At 41.2% G+C, this 18,683-nt stretch overlaps 1 protein-coding gene across 1 annotated transcript; it reads left to right on the top strand.

Moving 5' to 3' along the window:
• Positions 1 to 553: 553 nt before the first annotated feature.
• esyt1b (extended synaptotagmin-like protein 1b) lies at positions 554 to 18,683 on the top strand (the record flags this gene model as incomplete). Its single annotated transcript, XM_035661862.1, is given in 52 exon segments — positions 554 to 1,252; positions 2,495 to 2,536; positions 3,557 to 3,691; positions 3,801 to 3,874; positions 3,969 to 4,041; positions 4,197 to 4,286; positions 4,448 to 4,503; positions 4,677 to 4,797; positions 4,903 to 5,079; positions 5,316 to 5,398; positions 5,622 to 5,670; positions 5,765 to 5,854; positions 5,958 to 6,053; positions 6,570 to 6,641; positions 6,738 to 6,824; positions 6,952 to 7,101; positions 7,325 to 7,438; positions 7,549 to 7,725; positions 7,869 to 7,954; positions 8,043 to 8,091; positions 8,245 to 8,334; positions 8,418 to 8,513; positions 8,615 to 8,686; positions 8,775 to 8,861; positions 8,973 to 9,119; positions 9,335 to 9,441; positions 9,530 to 9,707; positions 9,817 to 9,987; positions 10,097 to 10,179; positions 10,453 to 10,501; positions 10,591 to 10,680; positions 10,874 to 10,969; positions 11,348 to 11,419; positions 11,782 to 11,868; positions 11,974 to 12,120; positions 12,199 to 12,335; positions 12,666 to 12,798; positions 12,882 to 12,976; positions 13,114 to 13,255; positions 14,019 to 14,195; positions 14,293 to 14,375; positions 14,714 to 14,762; positions 14,869 to 14,958; positions 15,139 to 15,234; positions 15,327 to 15,398; positions 15,488 to 15,574; positions 15,686 to 15,832; positions 15,944 to 16,092; positions 16,803 to 16,934; positions 17,033 to 17,135; positions 17,467 to 17,516; positions 18,355 to 18,683. Coding segments are annotated over 52 exon segments (5,526 nt in total). The 5' UTR covers positions 554 to 889.

Below are 18,683 nucleotides of genomic sequence, written 5' to 3'. Positions count from 1 at the left end.
AGAGAGAGAGACAGTTTCTTGTTGCAAATGCTCATGTTGACATCCCACATCCTTGGGCTGTTTAGGTGGAGTCGCACTGTGTAAACCTTCAATATAATGGCCTCTGCTTCTTCAGTAGCCTCACATCCGTGTGGCTCATTAAACAAGAGGAATACATGTGTTTGTTTACCATAAGCACTGGGAGGCATGGCCGGGGCCTGTGTGCTCACACCGGATTTAGGGATTGAAGATAATGCCCAGTCTGCTGTTTTTAAAACAAACTGGAGCAGCAGAACACAATTGTCCACAACTACCTATGGGTTTAGGATTTGACACAAAGCAATTTTCTACATGGCTGGAACACAATATTTTCTCCTTGAAATTCAGTTCTGTGCTTTATCAGACGGTGAAAGTTGCGTTTGAGTGACACACGTGATGCGTGGAAAATGTCGGTTTTCCACAACGTAATGCTGCAGTAATTACAGTAATTACTACAAATTTGATGACTGTCTTGCCGCAGCACCGAAAGAGTCAAAGATGCGTTTTTTTAGCTTCAGTCAGTGGGCGTGTTTTCGTCTAGATAACGGGACTGGGCGAGCAGAGAACTTGTCTGCCACTTCTTCTAGACCTGTGCATATTCAGGAAAACTGCTCCAACTCAGCTATAACAACAACAACCACGTTTCAATACCGTAAAGATGCGACACGGACCGACAGTGAACTAACCAGGGGACACGCAACGAGCTGCTGTACGTTGGTTCAAACGGTCGTAAGCTGACGTTAGAAAAATGGCACGTTAGAGTAAACCGTTTGGTCCTTTTCTAACATTAACATATCAAACTGAATATTTGTATCCGGCGGTAACGTGAACTGCGTGTAGACATTATTTTTCCGCTTCAGAAGAAACCACCATGCAGAGCGAAAAATCCGAGCCGAGTGAGCCCAAAGGTGACGTGTGTCCGAGCTCAGGCGACACCGAGAAGAAAGCGCTGAGTGCCGAGGAGACAGGAGCTCCCAAACCTAAGGGGATAAGTGCAGTCGCGGTTCTCTGGACGTTCGGGAAATGCCTGGGAGCCTTGCTGCCCGTCTACCTGGCCGGGTACTACCGGGTCAGCACCAGTCTGTTGGTGTTCGGCATGATGGTCTACACGGGATGGAAACATGCCCGAGAAGCCAAGGAGGCACGTCTGAGGTCGGCCATACAGTTCCTCAGCAACGAGGAGGAGTACACATCCATGAAAGTGTCCAAAATCAAGCGAGATCTTCCTGCGTGGGTGAGAAGTGACCCTACAGCTCGTCAGCGGGTGTCTCCTTCCAGTTAAAAAGCATTATTCACCAGGCTCTCCCTACTGTTCACTACCTGCGCCCACTCACTTGACCCTAAAAATAACCCCCCACGTTACGTACTGTAAGGTAGCTGAATGCTAAAATCTTAATATTTCTACAGGGACATAACAAGGGGTAACAAGGGGTGATAAGAGGTTTGTTCCAGTAAACCAGCCCAGTCATAGCCTATTTTTAGCTGGTAGTGGCAGGACTCCAGTTTGTTAGTGTTCTGGACATTTTCTTTGGATTTTTTTAAATTTTAGTAGGCTGGTAAAACTTGTAGGTCTCTATCAGAAAGCTTGTAGGGAAATGTTTCCCACTGTTCACTTCCTCTCATGGAAAAAGTTACAGACACTGCTCTTGAAGTCTTATTTTTAACCAGGTGTGCAGAAATCCCTTTCTTTTATATGCAGTTTGCTCCTATATTATTTCTGCTAAGGCAGTTGCCAAATGTGTGTGTGAGTGTGTGTGTGTGTGTGTGTGTGTTTGTATTTCAAGACTGAACTTGTTTGAGAGCATAATGGGGAAACTGAGTGCATTGCAAAAACCATGTTTAAACCATCCAATGTTTGGTGCAATTTTAACTAAAAGTGGCTGGAAAGGTGTAAGAAATATAATAGTCTTGATTTGCGTGCGTACATCCTGAGTGTGTGTGTGTGTACCCAAAAGTGTGTGTGTACCCAAAATGGAAATGCTGAAACCCACATGGTGCTGTTTTGACTCAGAACATCTAGCCACACCCTGTTCCTTTGGATACATTTTTTCAGTGAGTGATTACAGCGATTACTTGCGTAACGAAACAGCATGCATACTCCACATTAAAGTATTGTGAAAGGGGCTTCACCATGTGGCTTTCTGGTGCTGCTCTTTAGTATGGATAACAAATGATATGTGTGTGTGTGTTTTCTCTAAGAGTTAATCCCAAGAAATATAACTCGAGAGGACATTTTCAAGCTCTTATGTTGTGAAAGTATTATCACACATGACCTTAATGCAAAAGTGAACCATGCAATCTTATGCTTTCCTCTTTTTTTCTGGAAGTATTTGCTCAGTCTGAGATGAACAGTGCTAAAGATGACATTTACAGACTTGAATCAGCTACGGCTGAGTCATTTCCCTATCCTGTTATGTGCTTATCCGACTGTGTGTACAGTTTAAGTATGTACCCTTATTGTTTTTTGTTCCTTCAGGTCAACTTTCCAGATGTTGAGAAGGTTGAGTGGCTGAATAAGGTAAAAGATCAGTGGTTTCCTATTTCGCTTGACCTTTTCACCATATAATTTTACACAAAGACACAGTTTTTTTTCCACCTTCATTAAGCCCGCGGCAAACACACGTCTGTCTCTTCACCCAGCTGTTCTGCTGATTGACATTCAGTAAAGTGTGCTACGTTAATAGCTGGTGCTAGCTGATAGACGGTAGCACTGCTGCTGTTGCGGCCATATTCCAGAAAAGGCCACACCCCCATTAGTGTAGCCACTTTGTCCTGCAGGGAGCAGGCCAAGTGCCAAGCAACCATCTCAACATTTCCATTTCATTGCAGACTCTCTGACAGGAAGGGGGAGGAGCTGCCCAGCCCCCGAACTAAATAAAACTGCAGCCATTGTCTCCCCCCACCCGCCCACCTCTTTTTTTCCCTCTTCTAGCCCAGAGAAATTAGGACCATTAATATAAACATGCAGAAATAAAAGTATTCATGGTAACAAGACCACGAGATCTAAGAGCCAGAGAGCCAGACAAAGCAGAGGTTTGAGGCTGGTTACTGCAGGGGGAGGTCAGCAGATTCCCTCGTTGTTCAGGCTTCATCCTTCACAGGAGCAGGCGGTTGATGACTCACTCTCCACTTATGCCACTGACTGTAAACCAACTCTGGGGGTTTTTTCACAAGCACACAAGCAAACAGTGCCTCTGCATTTGGTTTCCCCCTGCAGAAATAAAGACTTCACATGTTTACATAGCAACGTTTATGTTTTGTAAAAAAAAAGTGAGCACAGGATTCATTGTGTGGTGTAGTATGTAGGACCCAAAGTAGATAACTAACAGCTGAGGAGACTCAACTGGCTACAGCTGTCTCTGTCATTCTTGAGTTATTGCTTATGGAAGCCAAGGCATTTGACAGATCGTGTTGTTGCTATGTGGCTAAAATGACAAGGTTTACTTAAAGAAGTAGTGTCTAGTAGCAGAGATGTGTATCATGTTATTTGTCTAATAAAAGCAGTTTATAACCACATTGTTGCCCGTGTCCTGCCTAGGTGCTGCAGCAGGTGTGGCCCTTTGTCGGCCAATACCTTGAGAAGCTGCTGGTGGAAACCATTGCTCCATCTATCCGAGCCTCAAGCACCCACCTCCAGACCCTCAGCTTCACAAAAGTGGACATGGGAAACAAGGTGATGCCATTGATAGCTTTACTATAGTATGACCCTGTTGTAAAGATTTACACACAATTAAACATGTTGTTTATATTGTGCAAACAAATGTGCTTTTTATTTGCTCCAGGCCATGAAGGTTGTAGGGATCAAGGCACACACGGAGAATGACAAAGGACAAGTTCTGCTAGATCTGTATATTAGGTGAATGTTCCTCCATTGCTCCTCACCGTCACCTCCGTATTACAGCTTTTAGAAGACACTATTGGAGATGACATTTTTGTTCTTGTATCCTCAGCTATGTTGGCAATGTAGAGATCAACGTTGAGGTGAAAAGATACTTCTGCAAAGCTGGAGTCAAAGGAATACAGGTCTGTCTGTCTGTATTATTCGACTGAATTACAGAGTAGCATGTCACTAATACAAATATGTTGCCAATCTAAACTGAAATCTACTGACAATTTGCAATTCTGTGAGCATGTACCTGTGGTTTTCATAAACATCCTTTCTGCCTCTGTGTCATCAGCTACACGGGATGATGCGGGTGATTCTGGAGCCTCTGATTGGAGATGTGCCCATAGTGGGTGCAGTCACCATGTTTTTCATCCAGCGGCCTGTACGTCCATCTACATTCACCTCTATTTGTCCTTTTCTTGTTATTTTCCTGTGTATCATGTATCTCACTATAGTCCGGTATACCTTTCATGCTATTGATTTGTCATCAATCCTGACTGATTTGCTACATATAGCACATTCCTCTGTCGTATCTGTTCCCAGAAACTAGACATCAATTGGACTGGACTCACTAATTTGTTGGACATCCCTGGACTCAAGTGAGTCCTGCTGAAAGAACCTTTCATTGGATTACACAATAGCCACAGCGTTCTAATAAATTTACCTCACAGTATTTTATTAATGTGTGGGTTTTATTATACAGTTAGTCGTAAATGATGTAGATAACACAGCTGTACATTTCCATTGAAATGCTGTTTCTCCTTTGCCTCAGTGTCATGTCTGACAGCATGATTATGGATGCCATTGCCTCCTTCCTGGTGCTGCCCAACCGCCTGGTTGTCCCCCTGGTTCAGGGCCTGCATGTGGCCCAACTACGCTCTCCTTTGCCCAGGGTAAAACTTAAATATACACAGACTACATATAGAGAGAGACTGTAATATAATTTCACATCCTAATCAACACAAGCATATTACTTTGTCCTACTTGTTCTTTCTTAGGGAGTGGTACGCATACACCTGCTGGAGGCACAGAGTCTAGCAGCCAAGGACAACTATGTGAAGGGGGTTATGGCTGGCTTGTCTGATCCCTACACCATATTGAGGGTTGGCCCTCAGACCTTCACCTCCAAACACATTGACAACACACACTCTCCCAAGTGGGAAGAGATGTATGAGGTACGAAGAAGAGTTTTCTGAAATGTTTGACATTTGTCACTTGTCATTAGTCCACGTGTACAGGCATAGGAAGACTGAATCATAAGTCATTTCACTTTGTTCTGTATTTGAGGGATTAGACTGTTACAGTGCTGGGGATGTCCATTGTCATTCATAGTCACATGAGGCCACAGCCAGCTTCCATACAAATCCCTCTGTCAGTCTTCATGTCCTTGTGTGTGTGTCCGGTACATCAGGTCATAGTCCATGAAGTGCCTGGTCAAGAGTTGGAGGTGGAGGTATATGACAAAGACCCAGACCAGGATGATTTTCTGGGCAGGTACATATAGTTTATGTCTCTTGTGTGCCTATGGTGAATCTCACATTGTCACTTTTCATCTGTCACCTTTCACAGCCAATTAGTAAAAGTACACTACCTTTTTTTAAGCATATAATTGTACTTAAAGCATCTGCTTTCTATGCAACGATTGTTTTATTTTCATCAATACATTTGCCCTTTAATCTGTTTTATTTACTTATCCTCCTCCTCTTCCTCCATATAGGACCAAATTGGATTTGGGCATTGTGAAGAAATCCATAGTTGTTGATGATGTAAGTAAAAAGTTGTTATTGTGTCAGTCACAGTTTGTATAAGCAATGTTTTGATCTTTGGACTGTAACTGTATGTGTGTGGTTGTCTCCCCAGTGGTTCACTTTGAAAGAAACTCAGTCAGGACGGGTTCATTTCAGACTGGAGTGGTTGTCCTTGCTGCCTAGCACTGATCGACTAGAGCAGGTTTGATTCTAGAGTTTAATTGATTTTTGTGTGCCATTCAGCACACACACACACTATCCTGGCATCATACATTTACATAAAACTGTTTGCAATTTTCCCCCAGATTCTGAAGAGGAATGAAAGTGTTACTAGTAAGGCTGGCGACCCACCTTCTTCAGCCATCTTGGTTGTGTATCTGGACAAGGCTGAGGCACTTCCTGTGAGTCAGATATCTCTACCCTCTGTGCCCACATTCGTGCTTAGCTCATGGCTGCTTCCTGTGTGTGTGGTTGAGCTGAGGCAGAACTGTAACTGCCACCTGTCTGACATTCCTCAAAGTGTTTGCCTTAGCCTCTGACTCTGTGCACTCCATTGCAGTGTGGATGAGTGTGGCTAACTTTATCTGAGGCTGTCAAACACACGTTTCATACTGTGCTCATTTTTGCTATCATGTACACAAAAGGAAACAGCAGTGACAGAGTTTGGAATGAAACTCAGTTATTGTGGTTTCTTCAGTGCAGGTTTATACTTCCTTGTTAGGCCATGCAGTATGGTGCTTCCTGTCAGTTATTTGTGCTGTTGCTATGGCAGCCTTATTCATACTATTATTCACATCAACCACATGTTGTCAGAAGGATAGATAAGTCTATTTTTTGCCCTGGTCTTGGTAACAGAATAACATTGTTTACATACCTTTCTGTGTATTCATATTTGTGTGCAACTGTGTTTCTTTTAGATGAAGAAGGGAAATAAAGAGCCCAATCCTATGGTGCAGTTGTCTGTGCAGGACATCACTAGAGAGAGCAAGGTATATCTACTGGGAAAGTCCATAAGTGTATAATACTGAAGATTGTGTTTTCATTTGTTTCGATTTTATAGGCATACTATTTATTTTTGCCTTTAGACTTGCTACACAACCATTAATCCAGAGTGGGAGGAAGCTTTTACCTTCTTCATCCAAGATCCTCGCAAGCAAGACATAGACATTCAGGTAACAGCTCATAAGATTAGCTACTCTGAATTAAACTTTATTTTTTACATTAAATTTATGCTTGGTATTCTGAAAGCCAAACTTCTTGTGATCTTATTTTGGCTTTCCTTCATGTTGAATTAACCAGGTGAAGGATGCTGACCGTGTACAGACGTTGGGCAGTCTGACCATCCCTTTGTCCCGTCTGCTGTCCAATTCTAATCTTTCTATGGACCAGTGGTTCCAGTTGGACAACTCTGGATCTGCCAGTCGCATCTATATCAACACAGTTCTCAGGGTAAATGGCAACAAGACCCATCCACTAATCCTGCACTGCATAAGACCAATTAATGATGAAAATATGCACTGAAAAATAAGCAAGCACAATGTAGGAGGTATTAATGATAGAATCAAAAATTGGATCTTTGGCTCAACTGAAATGAGGGCAGATTCTTGAATATTAGTCACATTTTAATTTAGCTTATTTCTTTCTGTCTCTTCTCTTTTCTATTATAACATAGGTCCTGTGGTTAGATGAGGAACGCATTTCATCTGATGTGTCATCTAATGTGGCGGCTGGACTGTCCAAACAGCTGCCCCAGCAGACCTCCCCTCATCCTAGCTTTGCCACAGAGGTAATGGAGGACTGGGCAATCATGACTTTGACCTAGTACTGTGTTTGTTTGTTTTTTAAAAGATAAACTGCACATACTTACTGTTTTGTGTCTGTGATTATTTTTTTCAGGGACTGCTTAGAATTCACCTATTGGCAGGGCAGAATCTTGTTCCGAAAGATAACATGATGGGGGGCATGGTAAAAGGCAAGAGTGACCCCTATGTCAAAATCAACATCGGGGGCGAAACATTCACAAGTCAGGTTATCAAAAGTAATCTTAACCCCACGTGGAATGAGATGTATGAGGTAAATAACATAAAGAACACAGTTTTTATAAATTTTATAGTGATTGTTGTGAAATGAATGAAGTTTGCATGTATGTATAAATGCCTTATGTGTAATTAGTTTGAGAGAGTCCTTTGACATTTGCAACTTTGTTCACCCTTCAGGTGATTCTTACCCAGCTGCCTGGCCAGGAGCTGCATGTGGAGGTGTTGGATAAAGACATGGACATGAAGGATGATTTCATGGGCAGGTAAAATAGCTATAAATAATTCAGTTATCAGATAAGATGAATGGATATATTAAAGATGCCTTCTAATCTCACATATTCCAACATGCAGGCTGAAGATCAGTCTGAAGGACATCATCGATTCTCAGTACACTGATCAGGTGGGCTCTTCCTTGCCAAACACATTGCTGCATGTTTAACACATCACAGAATCACTGTTACTGAAAGAACTCTGCATGTTGGTATTTGCCTTTTTTGGATCATATCCAGTTGTTAATGTTGTTGTGTTAAAACGATTACACTCCTTTTCTCAGTGGTACACTCTCAGTGATGTGAAGTCTGGTCGAGTTCACTTTGTGCTGGAATGGGTTCCAACAGCCTCTGAGTCAGACAGACTGGACCAGGTCAGTATTACCAGATAAGTCATGGATTCATTGACCCTTGCTCATAAGTTTGATCTATACTCCCTGTTTTTTCCTGTCTTCAGGTTCTTCAGTTCTATTCCAGACAGTCCTTCCAAAACAAGGCGGTTCCCTCAGCAGGCCTACTGTTTGTCTTTATTGAGCAAGCAGATGGTTTACCAGTAAGTCTTTTATTATTGATGTTACGGATGTTGTCAGGGTAAGCAGTTGATGTTTATTATACAGATGCTTTTATTATAATTGCCTATTTGTCTCTCTACAGGTTAAGAAGAGTGGCAAGGAGCCAAAAGTGGGAGCAGAAATTACTCTTGAAAAAATGTCCCGCAAAACTACAGTAAGCCCTCAAGAAATGAGGAATGTTTTTATTGTAGGAGTGACAAGATATCTGTTAGTAGTATTGACTGACTCTTGCGTCTCTGAAGGTGTGTGATCGTACCACATCACCTCAGTGGAATGAGGCATTCTGCTTCCCGGTTCGAGACCCCAGAGAAGATATTCTCGTTGTTAAGGTACGCTGGCTTCAGTGCATGATCAAAGTGGAACATATGTCAGTTGCACAGATGCAAACAGTGTGATCTCAGATATATAAATATGCCTTTGCTTACATTGTGTTTCTCCAGCTCTCACACAGCTGGACCTTGCCCATTGGTTCCCTGGTGGTTCCTATCAGAGAGCTGCTCTCTGAACCAGAGCTGGTCCTGGACCAGTGGTTCCATCTGGATGGAGCCTCACCTGAGAGCCAGCTTCTTCTGAGGGCCGAACTCAAGGTGGGAGAACTCTGTCTGTTGTTCTCCTGTTTCTTAATCAATTTAAGGATATGTCCCATGCTCTGTCACTAAGTGTTCTCAGTTTTTCTCTGTCCTTCTCTCTGTGTGTAACTGCAGTATCTCTTGTCTGTACTATATATATTTATTTTACTGTGTAATATGTCTTCCTGTTTGTTTTTTCTCTGTATGTCTCTGCATATTCCACTCAACTGCAGACACTGATTCCTACCAAATGTCCGGGTGCCACTGATAAGGCTAAGGTTACTTCAGCTCCAGACCCTTCCCCTGTTCAGCGAAAACAGGAGACAGACACAGTGCTGAGGTGAGCTAGTTAATTAAAAAACTGTCCTTACGCCTATTTGTTTTTTGTCTCTTCATTTTTTTTTTATTGCTGGTCTTTATGTTTTTAGGTCAAGTTCAGTGGACGCTCCTCCGGTGGAGACTATTGTCTCTTCAGTGACCTTACCTGAAGTTGCTGACAAAAAAGAAACGGCTGATGATGTGATTGAGGAGAAGGTGGAAGAGTCACCAAGCCCTGCCATAGCACAACCTCCTCATACTTCCCCAGACCACAGCTTTGCCAGTGAGGTAACATCACAAATAGGGATCTACAGTAGCAGATATATGCAGGACATGGCACAATGGCATTCAATAAAGAAAACTTATCAATGTAAAGTTAAATGACCCTTTCCTGTAGGGGCTGCTGAGAATGATCCTGCTGGAAGCCCAGAATCTGGTTGCCAAAGATAAAATGATGTTGGTGAAGGGCAAGAGTGACCCCTATGCCAAGATCAGGGTTGGAGAGTTTGCGTTTAAGAGCGATGTGATCAAGGAGAATCTCAACCCAGTCTGGAATGAGATGTATGAGGTGTGTATGAAGGACTGTACAAGTTGATTTGCTCTTAGCATGATTTCAAATAAAGATGACTATGATACTTCATATTAACTTTTTAGTTGACTGTTCTGTGTTCCCTCAGGTGGTGCTGAGGCCTCAGTCAGGACAGGAGGTGCAAGTAGAGTTGTATGACAAAGATATGGACAAAGATGACTTCCTGGGCAGGTAAGAGTTGTCTTACAGTGGGTAGATGTTTACTAGCTTGAAGTGTGTTTATTTGACCATAAAAATAAATTGCAGGTATGTTAAAATATGGTGTATATTTGAAGAGTTTGAATAATGGAAAAATCAGCATTTAGTATGTCTCAGCTCATCATAGTTTAGTTCTTTTCTTCTGTGTTTACTGACATTGCTTATGGAAACAAACTTTTCTACAGCACTAGAAATATATTTATAATCATAATTTGGATTCAATATTATTTTTTTCATTGTGAGCAGAGTCAAAATCAGTGTGGCAGACATCATCCATTCCCAGTACACAGACCAGGTAAGTACTGCTTGCCTTATTGTATCCTAGTGATCGCTGCGGTGTAGTCATAGGCTTTAATTTAATTTAAGTGTGCGTCTCTTTTTCAGTGGTATACCCTAAATGACGTGAAGTCTGGATGTGTTCGCCTGATACTGGAGTGGGTACCAGCAGTTTCCCATAGTACCACCCTGGATCAAGTTAGTGTGATTTGCATCATTTGTTGTTTGTTTTCTCTCTAATGCATTCATATATTTATAATATAATCCATATCCCTTGCATTGCCTATACCTCGACCATTTGTACTATTACAAATATGATCTTGGCTCAGTTCACTGCGGACATCAGTGCTGAGTCACTGTAATGTATTTTTCATTTGATTCTCTGCTGCAGGTGATGCAGATGCAGTCTCTCCAGGCTTACCACAACAAGGCCGTTCCCTCTGCTGCCCTGCTCTTTGTTTATGTGGACAGAGCACACTCATTGCCTGTAAGTCCCTTGTAATTTGGTTGACTGAAAAACACTATAATTTGATAAATGGTAATAAGTGAGTTATAGATAGACAACAGTTTGGAAAGCACGTGCTAATAAACAGGTTCTCTGTTGGCATAAAGTGGAAAACTCACAAACTTAAGATCTTGTTTTTGTGCTGGACTAAAATAAATTAAGACTTTGAGAAAATAGTTGCTGTTTGCTGAGCAACAATCACAATCACTGTTGGATAATATAATGCAGTGATGTGAGTCAGTTTTTTTTTTTTTTTTTTAAAGAAAGTAAAGCCAGAGCACAACTCATTGCCTTAATAACAGAGAGGGAATACAAACTCTTTACATAATGTTATGTGTTATGTTGTCTTTCTGTGTCCAGTTTAAGACAAGTGGAAAGGAGCCGAAGGCTGGGGCTGAGCTTGTTTTTGGTAACACAACCTACAAAACCAAGGTATGAGACTAATAATAAACACATTAAACAAACACACATGCTTGTGCTATGTCAGCCTAGGTGGCAACTAATGAATATTTCCTTAATCTAATATTTTTTGATTAATCGCTTAATCATTTAGCCTATAAAATGTCACAGTTTCACAGAAACCAAACCAGTGACTTAATAAATGGTTAATATTGTTATGGGAGAAATGACTAAAAGCTGCCAAAGTTTAACTTTGGCACCACCTACTGGTGGTATTGACACCAATGCATGCTACTACCTTTATTATGCCTAAAATATCAGCTGAATCTCTGTAAAGGAGAAACAAGTGCTGTGACCATACATCCTCACCTAACTGTCTCTTTTTCTATCTGAAGGTATGTGATCGCTCCAGATCACCTCAGTGGAATGAGGCATTCTACTACTGTGTTCGCGACCCCAGAGAGGAGATGCTGATACTGAAGGTCAGTGTACTGTGTACCTCACAAAAGGAATATCTGAAGCCTGCTGTCAGTGTCAGGAACATCTCCACCTCTGGCAGACATTATACATTATCCTTATCTCCATAGTTGTCGAGTGCGTGGGACCAGCCGATGGGATCTCTGGTAGTCCCTGTGAGAGAGCTGCTCTCTAAACCAGAGCTGGTTCTGGACCAGTGGATGCCTCTGGATGGAGCCTTAGCTGAAAGTGAGATCCTACTGAGGGCTGAACTCAAGGTAAGAGAATACACACAGGTTATTATTAACATTGTCACTGATACACAGAATAACCAACTGGAAATGTATTGTTGACAGATTTTGAGCTCAAGGATGACTGAAGCCCCACAGCCATCTGTGACTGCTTCAAAGAAAGAAGAGATGGTCATTCCCACTGAAAAGACATTTAAACCAGCCAGCGAGGACAAAAAACACTCAGAGCTGCCTACAGATGAGTGAGTGTCATGTGCCTGATTTACACATCAAAACTGTGGAGACTGTATCTTGGTCGTATTCAAATAACACCAAAACCATACCACTTTGTCATTTAAACCTAAAGAAAAGTAAACAAACACAGACTTGAACCATAAACAAGCACTAACAGCATTAAATATACATGTAGTGCCTGTTGGTGAGATCAGGTGCAGGACACATACAAGGAAATATACTCCTATAAAATATGATTTAAACTTGTTTAGCCAAGTGTAGCTTAAAAAAAAGCTAATATTCTCCATTGTTAGTTCCAGTCCGGAGTGCTGTTTTGTAACAGTGGTGTGTATTTTCAGATTGGTTGCCATATCCAGCCAGCTTAAACGCTCTGAAGCAGCAGAAGCAGATGCTCCAGCCTCCACAGAAGAGGCTACTCCCGCTGAACCTGCTGCCATTCACACTGCACCTGATGCATTCCCTGCTGCAGCAGTGAGTCATAGCATATTGCAGCTGTTGTTATGTTTAACTGGCCTATTTTCACCCTACATAACCTTCATGTTCATTTTGCTCAGCTGGTAGAGGAACCAACAATTCCAGAAAGGCATCCCAAACAGTCAGACAGAGCAGTTAAAGAAGACTTTGAGCCACAGCCAATACACACAGAGGGGTGAGCTTCACATCCCAGCAAATAGGACCATATTTCTTTCTTTTTTGTTTCAAAGAGCCATAAATTGTAAGAATGGAAAAAAATCTAACAAGTAACATGTTTCAATTTCTGCACTGTGTGTGTGCTTGTGTGTGTAGCACGGGTTTAGGCAACCTTGCTCATGCCACAGTGACTGGTCTTCCTGCTGACACCCTGGGGCCAGCAGAGGTCACAGAAATCCCCAAAGCTGGTAAAGTTCTTCCACCGCACGCCACCCCCAGCCAGGACTTTGGTAAAGAGGTGGGTTCAGTTTATGCCTTGATTAGCAGAGTGGAAGCTGAATAATTAGCTTCCACCTTCTGTACAATGGTATTTGTTCTACATCAATTTCCCTTTTTGATTTTTTTGACACATTACCCTTATATTAAGAAAACACTTCCATTAGCAGTTACAGCCATGTGTACACACTATGGGTCTGATAATTGATCACGTTGACTGTGTTGCCTGTCATTCATTTTGCCATCATTAGATGGTGAATTGATGCTGCTAGGTCTCAGCCTAGCATGTGGTTAACTCCACTGTTTTTTCCATACACGGTGAATGTGTCACTTCCTCTTGTATTTAAATATCTTGTTAAGTTTTGATGGGTCTGGTGCGTGTTCTACTGAACTTCTGCATAGATAACTGTGTCATACCAGCTAGAATAAAAAAAGGAACATTTACTAATGAAAAACAAGTTCTCATCAAATTTAAATTAGACAATAAAAGGTATCCACTTTAATTTGAACAGTGGCATAATGTGTTCCTTATCAGATTTCATATGGGTCTGTTCAAAGTACCATTTATACTAGAGGAAGTTAGGGTTCAATTTCATATTTAGATAAATGATTATGGAATAATGGAAAAAGCCTGTCTTCCAGTCATAATAGCAATTTCTAACAGCCAGATGGTCTTGGTTGCTTTGAAATGCATATATAGGAGCTTCACATTACCAGGCTACATATGTTGTGTTGCTCAGTGACTTCCTGTATGTAGTTTAACACTTACCATCTTCATCCTGTAGGGGCTGCTGAGGATTCACCTGCTGGAGGCCCAGAATCTGATAGCCAAGGATAATCTGATGGGGGGCATGGTGAAGGGCAAGAGTGACCCCTATGTCAAGTTCAACATAGGGGGAGTTGCATTCAAGAGTCATGTTATTAAGGAAAACCTCAACCCAAAATGGAATGAAATGTATGAGGTACGAAGGATTTTCGGTTTAAGTATAATATGTTGTCTGGATTTCACTGCATGTACAGTATGTTGAACAGATGTGGGTTTTTGTTTGTTGTTAACAGGTGGTTTTGAGTGGGCACAGCGTCCAGGAGATCAAGTTCGAAGCATTTGATAAGGATTTAGACTCTGATGACTTCCTTGGCAGGTGTGTGTCATGTTTACTTGCCCATATTGTTTAATCATTAACTTAAATTAGTGAGCACTGATCTCTGATCACTGATCTGCTTGGTTTATAACAGATAACAGATGACTTAGCATAATTTTGCTCTGAAATGCATCAGTGCATGTAAATAAATAAATCCTTATGTTTTACTCTTGCATACGTTTTACTCAAATGCAATATTTGGCTTTGAGTGGCAGGATAATATGATTATTATATGTGGGTAATAATTATTGACCTAATGTCAACCTAGGAAATCTTTATTTCTGGAAGTAAGACATTAATTTAAGTTGTTAAACATGTACCTGTTTTCATGTTCACAGGTTCAGTGTCAAGCTAAATGAGGTCATCAGATGCCAGTACACAGACCAGGTTAGTCAATAATTCATAATCTGATGTTGTGCCATGTCATTTGTGATCATTTCCTTGTATGAAGGGTGTTGTCTTGCTTCTTTAACAGACTTTGTTTCTCTTGCAGTGGTACACACTGAATGATGTGAAGTCTGGACGGGTTCACTTGATACTGGAATGGGTTCCTACAGTGTCACATTCAGTCAGACTCGACCAGGTCGGTCCTTACCCATGTTTGCAGCCCTATAGTCTACTCTGTTTATTCATTCTTTAAACTTGGTCTATTGAAGTGTCTGCAGCCTCCTAGATAATGCTGTCGAGTTACATTCCAATGCAGGGCACATTGTCAACATTGCAACATAATTATCAACCTAACTGACTGTGCTCCATGTCCCAGGTACTGCAGCTTCAGTCTCTCCAGTCTTATCAGAACAAAGCTGTCCCTGCTGCTGCTCTGCTCTTTGTCCATATTGACAGAGCACATTCATTACCTGTAAGTCAGCTGCAGTTTATTTACACACTGTGCAGTAGGTAACAATAATACCTTATATAATAAAACGTGAATGCCTCTTTCTTCCTTGATAGCTGAAGAAGAGTGGAAAGGAACCCAAAGCAGGAGCTGAGCTTGTTCTGGGTGAAACAACCCACAAAACCAAAGTGAGACTCTTGCTGCACGGTTCTGTATAGTTACTCTAATAGATAAATTTTAATGTAATAACTTTTATCTTTTCTTCACCTCTCTTAAGCTGTGTGAGCGCAGTACCAGTCCTCAGTGGAATGAGTCTTTCTACTTCCTGGTTCATGACCCAAAACATCAGATGCTTGTATTAAAGGCAAGATATTTATTTCCATTTATGTGTTTTAAGGAGCTGCGTCTCACATTTAAAATCAGTAATAATAGTGGAGTGATTTTCCTTTTATTCTCTCTCTCTCTTTTGCATCAGTTGTCCAGTGGGTGGGACCAGCCAATGGGATCTCTGGTGGTTACCGTCAAGGAGCTGCTTGCAGAGCGACAGCTGGTCATGGACCAGTGGTTCCATCTGGATGGAGCCTCACCTGAGAGTCAGATCCTGCTGAGGGCTGAACTCAAGGTGAGAAATCAAACACATCTTCCCACACACACGTACACGCACGTTATGTATTGAACAACAACTAATCAATAATAGCACTTGTTGTTCCTGTTATGAATTGGTTTTCAACAGATTCTGGATTCCAAAATGGTGGATATGATCAGTGCGGGGACTCTGCCCTGTGCTGCCTCTGGCTATGGACCTGGAAATGGGCAGGTGAAGTTGTCTCTTTCATATGCCTCACAGAAGAGAGAGCTCATCGTCCTCGTACATGCCTGCAGGTATGCTTCCGCAAGTAATGTGGCAAACAGATTGCGTTCTCACCAATGATGCACTGTTGGTATAATTTTAATCTTATTACTCGTTATTTGAGGGTTAGGTTACAGGAAATGCTCATTGTTTTTTAGAATTCTGACTTTATTACAAGTTGCTTCCCATTAGATATTATCATGGCACAACTTCAACATCTGCATCATTGAAAAGCTTACCATGCTGCTGCAGCATGTAACTTCATATAACCAGAGTATATATATGTATATCAGTTCAAAAACGTTGTCTTATTTTGCAGACAAAGTGCAGACAATATAGTTAGACATGTCTATGTGTTCTACTGAAAGGTGAGATTGTATTGACTTTACTTGGCACACAGTCCTACTGCTCAAAGTCACTATAACCTAATACAAATAGTTTCTGGTTTCTTAAATTGTAAAATACACAGACACATCTGGTTAAAGTAACATTAAAATTAGGCCTTATTTAAAAACCTATAAGCATTCCCCTTAAGAAAAAACGTAATATTTAATAAAGTGAGGACATTGTTGATGACAGCTCAGATGAAAAATAAGCATAATAATGCAATAATGTACACTTTGCACATTGCACTGTATTTACATAGAGGCACTATACTGCTCCAGCATGCTGGTACTTTTTAATATTCATAGACTTTAACATGTCAAATTATTGAAAATATGCCTTATTTTTCTGTGTACAGAGGTCTGTTGTCTCAAGGCAAGGATGGTGTGGACAGCTATGTCTCCCTCATGCTGCTACCTGACAAAAGCAAGGCCACCAAGAGGAAGACAGCAGTGAAGAAACGAGATCTCAATCCAGAATACAATGAAAGGTAGTTAACTAATTGCCTTTATGTACTTATCTAGGCTTTTTTATTTTATTTAATCTATTTAGTGTTCACATTTAATCATCATTGTAAATTTCTTAAAGGTTTGAGTATGCTCTGCCTTTGGATGAGACAAGATTCAGACGCCTCAGTGTATCAGTAAAGAATAACTCGGCCTCATTCAGGAGCCGCGACGTCATTGGACAGGTCAGTGTGAGACTGTACTTTACCTCTACCGGCATCTTTGATATGGCTTAAATGTTCCGCATCACACACACACACACACACAAACACACACAGCAAGTGACAATCAGGGTATCCACAGAATGTCACATGTGACATCTCCACAACACTCACATTAAGCTATTTTGTGTTAATCCACACTTTTGTCCAGTCTGTACACTAGTGCTAGCCCAGCTGGTAACACAAATATATCATGTTTTTAAATATGTCCTTGGCTTTAAAATTCCTTCACTCTGTGTACTAACTACATGCAGAAATACTTCTTATGTGTTGATATGTCATTCCTGTTCTTTAGGTGCAGATCGAGTTGGCTCAGCTTGACCTGATTTCGGGTGTCACAGAATGGTGAGCAGAGCTACTGAACTTGAAGTGACAGTCTTCAAAGAATATTTAGTGTCAAATGGAAACAGTGGCTGCAGAAGTTCATAGTTCCCCAACTAACAGAGAACAGAGGCTGTGGTCAGCTTGCATTAATACAATTACACCATACATAGAGACTTCTCAAACCAATCCTAAAGCATGAACCCTTGTCCACTATCCTTCTATATACGTTCAGTTCAAACACTGTTTCACAAAAATCTGTCTGATTTGTGTGTCTGACACTGCCTCCAGTGGAGCACTGAGGAGGACGAAGCTGTGTATTTAGCCTATTTTGAAGAATCTGAGACTATTTGTAACATATTTAGTATACAGTACGTATGGACAGCAGAGGCGTGTATTATTCTGTAGGAGTAGTTAGACAAGTTTCTGTGGATGATTTGGGTGGAGTGTCACTTAAAGGGCCAGTGTGTAGCATTTATGAGGATCTACTGGCAGAAACAGAATATAATATTCAAAGGTATTTTTTTAAATTACTTTAAGTCACCTGAAAATAAGAATTGAGATATGAGAAAATGTTTCCTTTTCCATGGAGGCCGCCATGCTGAACGGCCATGTTCCTACAGTAGCCTCAAGGGAACAAACCAAACACTGGCTCTATATAGGGCCTTTCACATTTCTATATATAGTTTCTCCTCTAATCTTTGAAGGCTTAGCTGCATTCAAATGGTTGTAATCACCACTTGACTGTGCACTTGTGTTCTTGTTTTCATTTTTTAATTGTTTAATGATCACCAATAATTAAGTCATTGCAAGTGATTGAATTTACTTTTCATTTAATTTCCATGTCTCTGTTTTATTCCAGGTTCACTCTGAAAGATGAGGCTGAATAGTCGTTCTGCTTTCTGATGTCGTCATAGTACAGTGATGATGACATCATCACTTGACTTGGCATTGTGCCACTGCTGCAGCTCACACTGATGCCTTCCCACCTTTACATACAGTCCCACTGTAGCAGCCTTACCTGCATCCACCCAGCTGTCTGTGTATTAACATATAGTATAGAATTAGACTGCACTATATATTCATGTACATCAATACTCTCACCAAAGATAAGAAGGAGGATGAGGAAGAATAAGAAGAAGTGGAGCTGACAAGGATAAAATGTACGTTTTTAGTGATGGAAGGTCACTG

This window comes from Morone saxatilis, unplaced genomic scaffold (genome assembly GCF_004916995.1).
Source record: "Morone saxatilis isolate NCDOM2014 unplaced genomic scaffold, NCSU_SB_2.0 Contig18, whole genome shotgun sequence".
Lineage (NCBI taxonomy): Eukaryota > Metazoa > Chordata > Actinopteri > Moronidae > Morone > Morone saxatilis.
This window is presented reverse-complemented; position numbering and strand designations above follow the sequence as displayed.